Source organism: Ptychodera flava, chromosome 4, assembly GCF_041260155.1.
Source record: "Ptychodera flava strain L36383 chromosome 4, AS_Pfla_20210202, whole genome shotgun sequence".
NCBI lineage: Eukaryota > Metazoa > Hemichordata > Enteropneusta > Ptychoderidae > Ptychodera > Ptychodera flava.
In genome coordinates, this window is record NC_091931.1 from 25,408,079 (window position 1) to 25,425,034 (window position 16,956).

At 37.7% G+C, this 16,956-nt stretch overlaps 1 protein-coding gene across 1 annotated transcript; it reads right to left on the reverse strand.

Annotated features, from left to right (window-relative positions):
* Positions 1-11,966: 11,966 nt before the first annotated feature.
* On the reverse strand, positions 11,967-16,952 carry LOC139132185 (neuralized-like protein 4). The gene is made up of 3 exons (XM_070698575.1): positions 16,838-16,952; positions 16,170-16,317; positions 11,967-13,937 (listed from the first exon to the last, which is right to left on the reverse strand). The coding sequence occupies exons 1-3, from the start codon at positions 16,950-16,952 to the stop codon at positions 13,733-13,735; spliced, it is 468 nt and encodes a 155-aa protein (XP_070554676.1). The 3' UTR covers positions 11,967-13,732.
* Positions 16,953-16,956: the final 4 nt, after the last annotated feature.

Genomic DNA, 16,956 nt, shown 5'->3' on the forward strand with positions numbered 1-16,956 from the left:
TAAAATGGAAAGCAATGCGTTTCGTTTTGTGCCATGATACGCTACATGCCACGATTGGAAGACATCAATGTCGTCATCAGATGTCGTTGGTGGTACCCTGTTAAATAGGCGACAACGTGCAATTCGTATTAACGTTGTTACACATATACAAACATGAAAACCCACTAGCTGTAACTCTTTAAATTTGTTGACCGCAAATTATCTTCCCTGGTTTTCTCTGAACTCTACCCTATGAAGGGTTTTGGGCTTCTACTGCATTAGGAAATAATTCCTTTGTGAAACATTTGACAAGCAAATACATATTTTAACGGTCATTTTGGTTTCCGGCCATTTTCTAAAATTGTAATATTATAAAGTAAACAGAACATACAATGTCAGGGTTGAAAACATTTACCCCTGTGCATTACATTAGACTACTCTTTGCAGTTTATGTGAAGATTTCAGTGCATACATGCACAGTATCCACGGTTTTCGATTTTCAGCATGGGGCTGCGTTTTGATGTTTGGGCAAACATTTAATCGCAGTGTAGTCTTTACCTTGTTCAAATTCCATATACAGTCCAAGCGTGTAGTTAATAATAAGTGTATACGTCCGCCTCAATAATTACATTTTCACAAAATTATTTCAGCTTGAAAGTGAAAATCATAAACATAATCCTAAAAGATACAGCTAGTTGGGCTTTAAGTTGAACACTATCGGAACTAATTTTGGAGAATAGAATCTTTAATTGTTCAATTTATCACAAGTGTTAGGTGCCTGTAGCTGAAAGTTGCAATATTACAAATTACCCTTAAAAACTTGAATTGCAAAACGAAAGAAGATGAACTTAAATTTGATAAAAACCTACATTCATACAAATTGAAGATACTATTTTCCAAAATTACATCCGATCGCGTTAAAAATATTAAACGGAAAAGTACCACTTTAAGCAATTGAGAGACTTGGATTGACAATATCTATCTGACAATTTAATTGTTTTTAGGAATTGTTAAAGCGACTTGTTTCGAGACAAACACGCGCTGGAATCAAATGTTTTGCATATTCAAATAGTCCATGATTCATCATTTAAATTATAATGCTGACCCCTGTCAGTGCAGAGTACCATAACCCGTCTATTTATCAGAGCTGCTGGAAATATGCCTATACTTGATATAGTGGTTTGGTACTACTTGGCAAAAACCATACAAAGAGTAGACAATATGATCAAGGAATGGGAAAACTTAATGTGCTGCTTGAGAAAGTACTTTCAATAATTAAATCACAGAAAATTGCGCAGTCTATGACGTTTAACATTAAGTGTTCGATTACACAGGATTAATTTGACATACTTGAGACCAAAACGACACCACTCTATAGGTACTCCGTAATCTTTTCCTGGTTGTCCATGCGTTTTGTATAGAATGTCTCCCTAACGTCAAAACAAGACTCACAGTAACACTTGTCAAACTCCCGAGATAAGTATACATCTGAAAGATAACAAGTCAAAGCATTTGTAATTACTGTGAATTCAATGTACAAACGTAACAAGCGAAAATTACACCACATAGTAGTTGCTTGAAAATATGCAAATGGTATTGACTCAAAGTGGAGGTCACGTCCATACAATGCAAGATGTGAGGTACGTGACTCATTTGACGATTGGATTTTGTAACAGTACAAAGATACATCAAATGCCATTGTAATTTCTTACTTACCTTTCACACAAAGGTGATTCAAGTATCTCCAACAAAGTTCTTTGTACTGACACTGTATCGGGAAATTTCCATGCATTGATGATGACTCTAAACACGATATGAAGAAATGAATTAGCAATATGATTTCCTTTAGGAACCTTCGGTATACACATTAGACGCATGACCTAAGGTCGTAATTCATTTGTTTAAGGGGATCGTATAATCCTGTTTCGTTTTCTACGGTCAAGATTCCATAACGATTTTCGTAGTCACTGTGTTTCTAAACTCAGATCAGCAAGAATAACAGCTGGAAAGGTAGGCACTGTGTTCCGATTTTATCGTTTGGCTAGAATCGATACAACGTACATCAGAGCGATGCATTGGGGTGGCATTTTTTCTTCAACGCCATCGATATCGATACGATGTTAAGAGTTCAAATAGGAAAATAACGTATCTAAGGAACTCTAAGTAATATAAACACTCTATTGGGAACCCAAGTTTCATGTACAAATTAAGACATCTAATCGATATTCTTAGGCATATAAGTAAGTTATTGATGCACTGAGTTAAAATCGATGAGTGTTGAGTTTGAATAGTCTTTTTCTCGGATCTGTGCAATATCGAAGATTTAAAGAAGCATGTCAGAGTAAGGAAAGACACATCCCCTCGATTGATTTTACCATGTCGAAATCGATCGAACTTGCATCTCGACAGGTTTATTTAATCCAAAATGCCACTCAAGGGCACAAAAATTGCAGTAATTACTGAAAGGTCGGGGTAACTAATGCCATAAGTTCTCTAGCAGCGACTTCACTGTTTCCCGTCTTTCCCAGAGAAACTACACAGTCCGTACAGCTTATACCTAGAATTATCTCGTACTTAATCAAGAAATACTCACGAGCAGCACAACCTCTCAACAGAATCAACGCTCGTTGTGACGCTGCCACGAGGGTTGCATTTCTAATCTTTGTCAGATCCAACAGTGTGTCTTGTAGACCTTTCGTTTTGAAGATGTTCTTCTTCGTGGTCTCATAATTCGCCAACGTGTACACGGCGTTTACGGCACATCCCTGTTCGATAGGCGACTCCTTCTTCATCACGTCTATAAGTAACGGCACCAAGCCTTTTTTCACTATGGTGTCCCTATTTTTCCTGTTCAGTGTAAGCTTTGCGAGCCCGTCAACAACATTCTTGACGGTGAAAATAACACCTTTTTCGGTAACGAGCGACAGGTTTTCGTTGGCAAGAGCCCTCCACAGAATATGCAGCAGATGGTCGATGACCCGCTTATCCGCTAAGACCGCATCCGTTGAATCATCCTCATCCATGTTCGACAAACACAGGGTTGCTACAGTTGCCAAGTCCATATCTTCTGCTTTGGTGAATTGCTCGAGTTTCTCAGGGGCGCGTATTTCGTGATATATCTGTTTGTTTTCGACGACGGCCGCACAGTTGTGTAGTACTCCAAGGGCTGAGTACACGATGAATCGCCGTTTCTGCAATGCACAAATTCGATTAACACACAACACATAGGTAAACATAATATTACTGATATTAATGTATTAGACGTTTAAATTCAACAACCTTTACAGATAATAGATAAAATTTCCCGTGCAATTTCTCTGAATGAATAAAGAGGCTTGATAAATAAAAAGAATTTGTAATATATAAACAATGTACTCAACGACCGACGGTAGAGTATGGTGTGCTGATTAGTTTGAACTTACTTTCGGGAGATTCACACTAAGCTTACATCATTCTTAAGATATTTGCTAGATGACGAAAGTATCCTACCAGTTGTGACATAATTATCAGATGTGTTACAATACAGCAAACATTCATACAGTAGTCTAATTTTTACTATAGTTGATAAGTCTCATTTCTTTAATTTTCATTTCTTTATTTTCATTGCGCTTACCTCATTTGTAACATCTTTTGGTCCAAAGCGTTGCAAATCGTCCAACATCGCATCCAGTAACCCATTACTGCCGAATGCTCTTGCCAGCTTGTGACTTATGTAAGAATAATTCCAGCAGATGTTACGGACAATGAGGATGCCGAGCCACAGTGTTTCAGTCGGTGTTTTTTTGCCTTCATCGGTGAGAAATCTGAGAAATTTTGTCAGCTCAGCCGCTCCACCGAGACATGCAAGATGGTCGCCAAATTTTTGCCGTATACGGTCATTTACGGCGTCATCAAATGGCTTTAACATTGTGACAAACAGATTCCTTATCACAGATTTCAGTATACCCCCACTTCTAAGCATTTGCATGGTATCTCGCATCTGAAACATCATTGCATCAGGATCACGGCCGATCACTTTGCCAGACGTTTGTTCAGACAGAAGCGGATCGTCATCGTTTGACTTAACTTGCGAGTCATGGTCTACAAATGACAGGAGAATAGATAAGAAAATGGAAGTTGTCTGCTTTCAACTAACAGTGCTTTATCTTGCCGCAAAAAAAATCCATTACATTTAATTTATATACCGGAAAATGCTCGAATGTTTCATTAGGGGCCTAAGTGTTGGTATTGTCTGAAAACTGAGACTCTTGCATTGTTGTCATAATTTTACAATTTAATTTAAATACTAATTTTCAGCATCATTCATCGCAAAACCGTCTGGTGCAGCTTCCAATAAAAAAAGCACTTTAGGGTCACACGTTTGTACATAGGTGAATAAAAAGTGCAATTATATTATTTCACTTCATTTATATAACTTTTCTATTACTTTGCTAAACAAGTTTAATTTGCTAGGTAAGGTCCTACGAGCTTTAATTTCATAGTACTCTAAAGTTTATTAAAAATGCAACGTATTAACCAGCTGACATGAAAATGATCAATGTCTTGCACTGCCGTTATATTACTGTATCATCGATATACATAGTATTTCCATCAATATTTGGTCAAGACTTTTCATGTATCACTTAATTGGCAAATTTTAATTAGCTGACATGAAAGTGCAAAATGTCTTTCACTCTTTGCCTACAATACCATTGTATCGTCAAGATTTTTCTATCTTTCTGCGACAAACAGATACAATGACATAAAGACACGAATATACACAAACAGCGATCGGTATGACACTAGCCCATGTATTCACACATGTGAGGTAAAAGCGTGTGCAGTAGATGTTTGCTACCTTCGATATAGCGTTGTGTTGAGGTGACCTTTTCTCCAAATCATATATTAGTTTCACGTTGAGATAAAATTTGCAGTAAATAATTCATACATCCTATCCAGATGCCTACCTTGTGTTATAGTACCACATATAGTAACTCTTTCCGCTTGTCCCTTCACATCGACAATGCCATACACATCATGGGAGAAGCCGTCGATTCTCGATTTCATTTCCAGCATCTTACCGTTGAAGTACAAATTGACTATATTTTCGTCGGTCAATTCAAATCCAATTTTGTCTCCCACCTTGTGCACATTCAAAAGAGAGAATGCGAGAACTTCAGTAAGTTATACTGTATGCTGCCGTCTTAATTTTCCGGAAATTAAACTTATACGATTAAACAGATGTAAATAGTTATGACAAATTAAGTTCTATCATTACCGTGCAGTCGACGTCAAGATCTACTTTGAGCTTTTCTTCTATCTTTCTGCCGTTTTTCAAGATGTTTGATCCAGACCACAGCAACGTTTCTCCAATTCTGGAACCGAGAATGGTCCTCGGCAGTTCAAATTTATCCGGAGGATTGGTTGTAAAACCAACGACTAGGCTGTGGTTGTGTAGCCTGTCGCTGTTGGTATCAAGTCTAACCTCAAATCTCACGCCTTTTTCGATTGGTTGTCTGGTCAGAACCACGCCGTTCCAAAGACTTTGTCGTCCCCTTTGACACGAAATATAAATCATGAAATATAAATGTTTTAGTAGACTGTATATGATCAACACACAGTGAACAGTACGGCAATATGTTGATACACAAAATAATATACTTTAAATAATTCTAAAATGTTTTTTTTAGACAGAAACAAAAACAGATCATCCAATATAATTTTATTTCATTCTTTAGGTAAGATTTCATAATCTTGACGAGATTCAAAAAACCGTCGGGGTTTTTTTTTTGTTATTATTCGCTAAACTCAGCGATACCATGATACCTTGCGATAGTTCATCTATCTAGCTATCAGGTTCACAAGAGCACCGGCTAAATCACGCAAATGGGCAATACTTTTAAGTTTCTTACCGTTTCCGCCTTGCAACTCTTCCGTCGTAAATGGTATCGATATTTTCACCACATTCGGAATGGAACGAATATTTACTGATACCCGTCGGTGGAGGAACTGAATATGGCTGATTCAGATGTGTCTCTAATAGAAATGTATATATAACATGTAAAGAATGAAATTTATATCAGAATGTCAGTACATGTTCTTTACTCATTGTATAATCCTAGCGGATTTTGACAGGAAATTCTATTAAGCCATATGTACAGCCCTTTTAACACAGACCTATCCCAACCTTTGCGAAGGGCTAAGGCAGAGAGTAACTTGGATGAATTTTGAAAAGTAATTCAAGTAAAATTGAGAGAGTACCGTAAACGTTAATATCTCTTGGTCAAAAAGGAGACCTTGTAGCAACATATAATGGGCCTGAGATATTACAGTTTTTTTGTAGTGCTATAATTCATAGACTGAAGAGTTTGAGATTACATTTAATACATAGCCAAAAGTTATTTTAATATCTAACGTAGATATTGTGACAATGTCTCTACTCTCATTTTCAATACACTTACCTTTATTTCCGATATAACGCATGCTGATACCTCTGTTCCCACACGTCACACTTATGCTAATGAAGAGTCTCCTCTCAACATTCTTATGTGGTAGGTTATTGAACGCCTCTCCAAGCTCGTCATCGTCAGTTTCAAAGCTAGAAAATCAAATTGTGGGTCGCCGCATATGAAATATTATTATACATCTACCATCGAGAACAATAGAATTTAGCGTGCGCTAAAAAGCCGTACGGAACGAGCGCCCGTTCCGTAACACGTACGGTTTCAAGGCGCCCCATTCCCTGCGGCTGTATCTTCGCGTTCACTGTAGAACGGTTTCAAGGGACCCCTTGGACGAGTGCCAGAACAAGTCTCGCGCGCGCTCTGTACGTACGTATGTGTGTAGTGCACACACTCCAAAACTTGCAGAAGCGCGTCCGAGGTAGCGTTCTACACTGGCGCGATAAAATCGGAAGAAAAATTGTTGACATTGCACGAAAACGGTCACTACTCCGACATTTTGATGCCCCGATTAGGAATGTAAGATGTATAATAATAAGGTTATTACGAAAATACCGCAAAGGATGCACTCGGACATTGGCGCCTCGCATCGCCCTCCGCTTCGCGTCGGGCGATACGCTGCGCCAATGTCCTCGTGCATACGTTCCCTGGACTTTGTTGTTGTGGAACAGCTCACCATCGACCAGACACCATCCCCACGAATCGCATGTTGCCCCCAAAAGGTGTTGATAACTCGTATGGCAAGACTGATTATTAATTTCCGTGACGACCCCGATCATCGCATGGGAGCCCCTCTCTTCCTTCGGCCAGTGGATCTCGAACACATGCGTACCACTCCAATAACCTACTTTACCCCGCACAAGGCAAGGCTTCTCTGTCTCCCTATATTTGCGAATAGTTATGCCGTCATGTAGAACTTTGAAGTTATCTTGACACTCTTCCCCATTCCAAGCGTGCTCTTGTTGGACAATCGTGGAGAGGCTGTACTTTCTATCGGCGTCCTTTAAAAATTTCCTCAATAAATTCTGGTCTACTGTTGTTATACCTATTGGCCTGTATTCACCATAGACGAATTCATTCTGCGATGTTTTATTACCCATTCTGAAAGTCAAAAGGGCGAGGCGTTTATACGTATTAGCAGAAGAAATACAACAATGCAATTAAAAACATTATAAGTATTTGAATCGAAAGGGTCGAAAGTCTCCATTGCTTCCACATAATTCTGATCCTATCCATTGCATTGAAAGCAGAACTGGCACGAGGTCAAATATTTCAGTGACAATTTTATTACGGAATAAAAATGTTTCTGTAGCAGGATTCCATACTACTTGCTTTGTGCTTAACAATAGAGCGCAATTAATCATAAACACAAGACAGGGAGAAAGCTGAGGTGTAGTAATCTATAAAAGTACCCATAAGCCCTTCTCGATTTTTTCTTTCTGATTGACATTAGTATTCAGTCCCTGTCCTTGGGCCAGAACAAAAAAAGTAAAAATGCAGTCAAACGTAACCTCCCCCTAAAAAACTAACACGAACCAATGGAATGATATAGCTTTTAACTTCACGAAACTTTCACGCCCACTTCTCATTTCACCCAATGTTGTACTTTTACGTCGCACGCCCATTTGTCAATATATACATCATAACCTTTGTGTGACATTTTTTTTCCTGCAATAAGCACGTACGCCACTTTCAAGAGTTCTTAAACTCTAGCGAGGTCACCTCCTAAAAAAGTGATAGCCAGCTTACAGCCTCCCCTGCACGTACAACAGCGAGATACTTCAAATTCTTTCTCGAAATAAAAATCCCCTTTCGACATAGCATAATGTTACGTGCAGAGAAAATGAACAAAAGGGTGAACTCAGCAGTTAACGTTTAAACAAAATTTATTACAAAAATAAAACTAATTGCTAAGTCAGGGATAGAGTACAAGCTTTAAAAGTGTACAGATTACTTATCTCAGCTGGGACGGCAAAGCTCCAGTCTCAGAGTTGTAACAGTCTGTCGGACGAAAGAATAGTCCTTTGGCTTGCAGGCTTGAAGCTGCACAAAGTCCACAGTATAAATCCAGCGTTGGCAGTGAGGGTCTTGGAAAGTCTTGAGAATGACTACTGCTGGAGTTTAGTAACACACAAGAGACACGATCCCAAAAGTCTGACTGGAAGCTGTGCACGTCCCTTTTATAAAGGCATATAAGAACAATCTAGAACTTTTATTGACATGCTAATTACTGTTCTAAAATTATCTCCCTTACACAACTAATCAACTTTCCAGAACATTCCAAAACACGACTAATTGAATTCAAGGTTGTGAGGTCATTAAGGGCAGTGACCTTAAGAATGTTCTAGACTAATTGGACTCAGGTCATGATGAGTGTGGGGGAAATGACCTACATAGCATAAAAATCTATTCGATGATCTTAGGGGCCGAGGTATTTTTTACACGTGCATGGTAAACGCAATTTCTGCGTTTAGGGGGAGAGGTTTGGCTGTTTTTGAAGAACTCATAAATCCAACCAATCCGTATTCTGTATCAGCATACCTACAATCGATAAAAAGGGTAAAATTTGCTATTTTTCTATATTTTATCTTTCACAATCACGCATACGCTACCACCACCCTTGGCGCCCCTCCGAAATCAATCTCTATTCAGCGCCAACTCGACAATGACGCAACGAATAGAATAAAATGAATTGAAACAGTGTATCCAAAATGATTGTTACGTTATTTTACATATGCACTGAACCGCATGTATGTCAAAAGAATGCGGGTGCAGCGCCGATGGCCTGCTACACGTCAAACAATATAGCGCAATATTTTACGATACATAAAAACGTGTAGCAAGATGTTACGATATAACAGGATATAGTGCGATTTATGCGCACGGTGATCGAAAAACAGCCAAAACTCTCCCCCTAAACTTGAAATTGCGTTATCCATGCGCGTGTAATAATTATACACTGCCCCTAAGATCATCGAATATATTTCTATGCTATGTCGAAAGGGGATGAAATCATGAGCTGCATTTCATGTTTTATCTGTTTACCTGATCATCCACAAGAAGGTACAATAATTTCATACAATTACAGGCGTCACGACAACACGCTATGTACGGCTGGCTCTCTTTCGCTGTAGCATACGCTTGGTTGATAATGACTTATGATCCCGTCACAGTCATTTCGATAAATATCATGTCACTGCATCATTAATAACAAATAAGCAAAATAACAGGAGCAAGACATGTTACAAGTAAAGTTTATCGTTAAACAGTGAAAGCGCAATCACAAATATAGAGTACGAAACTTACCTTTAAATGTGCTCCAGACTCACCAACCCAACGTTACCGCTTCACGACTCATACAAACTGTTTCAAACGCTTGTGAACTACTTCGCAGTGGTTTTATTGCCTTCTAATTTACAAGATTAGGGCAACTTGTGGATATAAGAGCCCAAATGTTTGAGCGCCAGGGTGTAGAAAAATATGTTGCCCTTTCTCTGACACCCATGCTGGCGCTTCTGAAGAACACTTAGCCCAATATTTATTACAAAAAACAATGGGGGTTTCTTTGGGGTCTTCTGATGGCCCCGTGAAGCAACTAATACCCAAAAGTTAATGATAATTCTAACATGGTTCATTACGGGCCCTGCATTCTCCAGTCTTGGTCAATTTGGCTATCAGACCTTATTAAAACCGAATCGACGAAAATCTTTCTCGGGTTAAATTGAAGATGAATGTATAGAAAGGTACAATCAATATGGTGTAAAAGTTACACCATATTGCAATGGTTACAAAGCGATTTACAAACTTTTATTGTAGTTCTATCGGTGACTTGAATTAGTTATCAGCTGATTACATGTGAGCGTTGGCAGTATCATGAAGTTGGGCACGGTCAATTGTTCAATTTAAGGACGCCATGTTTATGTCCTGACATTATTAAAGACGGGATTGCAATTTAGCAACAGCTACTGATTAGGTGTAATCTCACCGTGTGACGAGTAAGGGGTATCATCGAGAACTTTGATAATGCCTGAGTGGATAGTTTACTTGTTTTACCATTATAGTCTTGACATATTCAGATTGATCTCGAATCTCAGAAGTATCTGCTGCACAGCCTAACCCTGTCGATGAATTCCCCTCCCTAAAATTAAGTTAACTTAAGTGGAACCCCATCGCTAAATTCAGTTAAAGTGGCACCCTATCAAAATTCGAATATTGCGGTTCATAATATAATAAGATATCTACTTAGTATTTAATCGAAACTCTCAGGAATGGGGATATGTACAGTCGTTTGTATCTTATGCTGTATTCATATATTTGCAACAACAATTTTAACCTAAAAAAGTCATTATTTTCCGTCGAAATAAAAAAACAATACATATATTCACCAAATATTCCATACATATTTGAACTTTGATTAATAATTTTTCATATTGTCAGACAAAGATTACGTAACTGGACTAATAGGACTGTATTGTAGTTTGCACAGTAAAATAGGACAAGGCACTCATTGACTGATATTTATCGCGTGTTTGTTCACCACCGACCCTTGAACACTTCAGAGGGGGCGGCAGCCTAGACGGGTAGAACCGATTAGGCTATTTAGGAGTTAAGCAGCTGTCCATGGCTTTGGTGTGATTTGTACTACCTTCGAGGTAAAATAGACTTCAATAAACCTGTTTGTTGTTAACACACCGTGTTCTGATCTAAGTGACTGGAAACGGCACCAACCAAGATTGAGAGCACTGGGTGTTCATCATTAGGGAGACTATTTCAAGTGATGAGGACAATTGTAGTCAGTCAAGGCTTCGATAGACCCCTTACAGTTGTCCTGGGTTGGGTTTTAGTTACTCTAGCATGATCATGTTTCAGAAAATTGATAGCCCACACCCAGTGACAGTAAACCACAAGAATTTGAACAGTTCAGGAACTATGTGCAAGAGCAATAGCGAGTGCATATATGGAGTGAACATGTCAAAACCTAATGGTATACTCATTGTATTGTCGAGGTGGTTTATTGCTATTATATCATAACAGTTTATCAAGATGCTTCAGACAAGGAACTTTTCTCTAGGTGAAAAATCTCATGTGTTTCAAAGATGCTACAATCTTGTACGGTATAATTAAGCAGTAAACCACACCTAGCGACGGCATATGACGAGAATTTGGCCATGTCACGACATATGTGCACTGGCGATAGCGAATGCGTATATGGCGTGAACTTGTCAAAATCAAGTTGGTATACCGTTGCTGAGATGGATCAATGCCGTTGTATCATAATATTAAATCGAAATTAAGGCGGGAAATGTCAAATAGGGGATTTCCTTTAGCTGGTATCTCTTACTTGTTCCATCCGTGCTATATTGCGAATATAGCACGGTTATTTTCACTTCTCGACCAATCAGATCGCAATATTTGCGCCATGAATATACTGGTCTGATATAATTTGTCCTAGGTTTGGGTAATATTCGCACCAGTATAATTTTATCATCAACATGTAATATTTTTGTTTTAATGTTTCTCTTTATTCGTTTAGATACAAGAGCGCATTCAATCTCGGTTAATACGAAAATTAAAAGTCATGTCATTTTCATAGTATCTTCCAAATATATCCTTAAATAGTTTATCACTTAAAATGAAATGAAAAAATGAGGATCACCATATCCTTTCCTATGAACATTGGAAACAAAATATGGCAATTTTGAAATACAATTGATTTAAAAATAATATTGTGAGGATAATGTATTGTGACTTTTTGATATACAGTCAATTCCATTTCATGTTTAAAAGAATTGCTTTGTCAGATGTTTGATAGTCAACTATACACTCTGAAAATTTGATATTTCTGGATGTCCTTATGTTAGGGAAGCAAAGGACTCATTCGTACCACCCAACACTTCTATCAATGTCAAATTCTTCAAACTCATAACTTACACATACATTGTAACTGTACACTTATCATTTTAGCAAAGTGTCACTATGAATACGATTGGAATTAATTTGGGATAATTGGATCTTCATATTTTTCAAATTTCTCAAAAGTGTTAGGTGCACTATAGCTAAATGTTGCAATAAGCTTATTACAAATTACTCATAAAACAAGAGTTCAACTTAAAAAGAAAAGCAGTTGAGATTACATTTGCAGATTAAACGGACATTACTTCACTATCCAATTATCCAAAATTAGTTCCAATCGTGTTTATGCTAACTTTAAAGCAAAATTCCTGATTTATCACTTGGTGTGAAAAAGATAAATAACGCACAACTAATATGATTTAAATGCTTTCATTAAATGAAATGAGTAACGAAGGGGTAAAGTCAGTGGATGGGTAAAAGGTCAGAAATGCTTTTTTTAAATAGACATGAAACTCAAATGTCCACATAAACCTAAAACGATAGTCATGTAATATGGTGCTAAATAACACCAAATGAGACCCGCTTATCAATTATGTAATTGTCAGTCTATTGAGTTTACATGCGCGAGCGCATAAAGCGCTTCAAAGTTTTGCGTTCTTAACCTTAAAAATGTAATACTTTTAAGGCTACAAACTAAGACAGTCAGACATTAAGTGAAAAACATAACTAAATGCTTAAGCGAAACATGGTATCACACAAATATAAAGTTAGCAACCCTGCGAAAAAGGAAATGTAGCAGTAATAAATATTCCTAATTCCGAATTACATAGATTAAGGGGGTTTGGTATGATAATTATTCTACAACGATACTATTAGATCGATCTCTTTGATTAGTTAGAATGGCATGCCAAAGGCAACGTTCGAGGGCTGCTCCTTAACACTCTCGTGAGGCTTTTTAAATATACTTGGTTTATAATAGCATAACACTTAAACTCTTGTTGTAAGTTTCTCTAAACCCTAGTCGTACTTATGTCGTTATGAATTCCATTGCAGTGTTTACTTATTTTTTGTGAAACATTTGACTTTCAAGAGGTCAAGTGTCAGCAATCATTTTACGCACAATAAGTACTGATAGGTGCCCATATTTTCCTAAAATCAACGTTTTACAGATTATACTTCACTTGAAGGACGGATGGACAAACAGACAAACAGACAGACTGGAAGGAAGATAGAGAAACATATAGACAAACAGAGATAATAGACATTAACTCTTAATAGATGCTCATGAATACTTTGATATTGTTAAACAGTTAAGAACTTTGCCACCGTTTCTGGATTTATAAATATTAACAAACATGTAATGAAGCAAACCCATTTCACAGATTGTGGCTAAGCATTCTGTAGTATGTAACGTGCGTCAAGAAAAGGAATGTATGCCTCAATTACGTCATTACATACAATCACTTCAATTTAATGAGTAACCCGTACGGTATCACGGATCCACGTTCTTTAGTGAACCACTCAATCTCTTTGTTGCTGAAATGGGGATCAATTCTTGATTTTTCTCCGATAGTCTCTGGTCCAACTTTGTAACTAGAGGGATTAACATACACCTGGAACACAACCTTCGCCTCGTAGATCTTTTTTGTGCAACTGTCTTCGAACCTGCAGGGTCAAACGATACAGACCATCATATTTGATATAATTGTAATAGACGGATTAAAGATTGGTAATTATTTTCCGAAGCCAGGTGACCTTGCTTGGGCTTTTCGACAGAAAGGACACTATTCTCCTACCGTTTGGCAAATAAACATGTCTATCATTATTATTATAACATAACTCTCACCCTAAAAGCAAAGAGCGCTTATATTTTGAAATTAACATTGTTCTCACGAAACGCAAATATTAATAATTAAGAAGTGAAAGCACACCCTGCGACGATTTACCACGAGATTTTGACCAGTTCGCAACATGTATGCACGAGCAATATCAAGTGCATATATGAAGTGAACTGATCAAACCGAGAGGTATACCGTTGCTGGGTGTAATTTATTGCTATTATATCAATACATTATATGAAAATTCTGGCATGGAATGTCAAAAAATGATTTTCGCTCTTGCCGAAAGCTCGCACATGTGCCAACGGTGCTATATCTCGAATATACCACGGTCCTTTCCACGGCTTGACCAATCAGATCGCTGCATTTGCGCCATCAGTATACTGGTATAATATAATATAAAACACTGAACGGCTTGAGGTGTGTATTAATGCACACAGTTCACACGCTGTAATAAGGTAAACAACTATAGCTTCTCTCTCAGGAACGCAAGCTATTGTATTGTAGTTGTACAGAATTTAAGGATTTAATCAGAATGAGAAATTAAAAGCCGTCGGAAATAAACCATCCTAAAGGCAGAATCATATATTGTTTTATTTTAAAGTAGGAAAATAAGTTATTGTTTCGGACGCCCAAAAGTGATTACTTGCATGACTTGGTTGAACTAAAATCTCGACAGCTTTGTTCGTGATCGTTTAATTATATACCTACAGAGTCCATGAGTTTCCACTTTTCTAGAAGTTTAATTCATTGTTGAATGTAACCTTGGCCCTTCAACGAGTGACACCTTATGCGTTATTTTCCCCATTGTTTCATAATTGATAAACTTTGTTCATAGACATATGCACTGTACGTTGAAACTGATTCGTGTTGAGTTAGATGTGCCACGCTAATGACAGAGTTGTTGGGGTCAAGTTGCAGGCAAATGGTAATTTTGAGTCCCGCTACTTCATCAACATATCCCAGCCTGCAACCACGAAGCATGCACAACACGTTTGATAATAATATGAGACACGGACTGACTGAGCTTAAGGTAGATGGCGCCTCGACATCGAAAGACATAAACCGTTGCTCAAACTTCAACGAAAATTTAAACCATAATCCTTTTTTCAAAATTAACAATAAACAGCGCGGTCATCGTGCAAATTTTGGTACTGTAGAACGAACATTACTCAAAACTTCAAATTAAAATGGCCACCATCCCTTGCTAACTCTGTTAGGAAATAATTAATTTTCGATTTTCACAAAAGTAACCGGATGGAAACTTTAGTACTCCACGAGCTTCGAAATGAGCAATATAAATGTTAGACAAAAGCGTATAAGTTTGAGAATCTGAATATCTGTCCCCAAGATGCATTATAACCTTACTCCAATCTTTCTTCACGTACTACGATCATCTTGCATGTATTTGACAAACTTTTCATATTCCTTATTATAGAGGTGGTGTTTTATTTTATTAAACTGACATGAAATCCGAGCATGTTGTTTACGTTTCTTGACGTCTGCGAAAGAAGTACTTGACCTAAAAGTACCTTACTTCAAAGTTGTCATATACTATAATGGTATACGGTACATCCGAGTGGGAGTCAGAAATACATTGGTGACCCTGTTTGCAATAACAGTGTATATAAATGACATTTACATATCTGGGGCACACTAAAACTGACACTCGTGCCGAGGCTTGAGTGTGATCAGGGAACCTACGATTATTCAAAAACTAACGCGTGCGAGAGAAACATAATGTTTTTAGGTCCCCAACACAAGCAGTTTATTTTGAAATTGATTTTGTGCCACTTTTTAGTCTTCTTGATTATAATAGAAACAGAACGAAGGGAGCTAGGAACCATTCTAAACATTTGATACTCTCTGTGGTGCTGTTCAAGAGCCCTTTATATCGACGTGGGTAAATGGATGCTGCAACTAATAAAAACTCTGCACAACAAGGCTGAATGTTTTTAAACGTCTGCATTAAACCAGCTGATTGTACATGTTCATGTTCACCGAGTAGTTGAACACTAGAAAACAAATCGGTGAAAAGGGATTTTTCTTCAATACTCACTCGCAGGCAGGTGCATAAACGTCCATTCCTGAGTACCTTACACTGGGGGACATAAATATCTGTTTGGTGTCGAAATCTTTAGGTTTCCAATCGTCGGTATAGTGACCCGGACCTTCAGAGAGTTTCCTACCTCCCAATAGTGTGTCTCCTGATAAATAGAGAGGTAAATATGTGAACAGTAAGTTGGTAAAGGTGAAAATATTCTAAAGAGAGGTGGATGAGTAGATAGGCGAACAGATAGAAAATCATACTAATTGATTATTGGTTGACAGATTGATTAATCGGTAGACTGTGAAATTGATTGGACGATTGCTTGAGAGAGTGACACTTGATGAGATAAGTAAACAAAAGAGAACACATCAGTATGTATGTTAAGCAACTTTGTTTCACACAGACACATCTACAACTTTTTTTTATTTTCACAAGAGCCGGACAGACTGGTGTATCACTTCAATACACATTTCTGTATATGCTCTTAACAAAAAATACAATTTAAATTTAATGTGATTCCGTGTAATTATTGTACAGGATATCACCCGAGGAAAGGATACTTTGCTAGAAGTACAGTAAGTGACTCTTAGCACTGGCGAATTGATCAGTTTTTAATAGGCAAAGCGAATATCAAGAGGAGTTTTTCTTTGACGTATTAAAAATATTTCTGGACAGACCTGGTATCAAAAGCTCTCCTGTCTTTAGGATAGACTTCACTGAATCCTTTCTAGTACCATGGAAAGCCCTATGCCATTTTTCAAAGACGTTAAGTGCTCGAGCTTTCGGTGGCATCCTG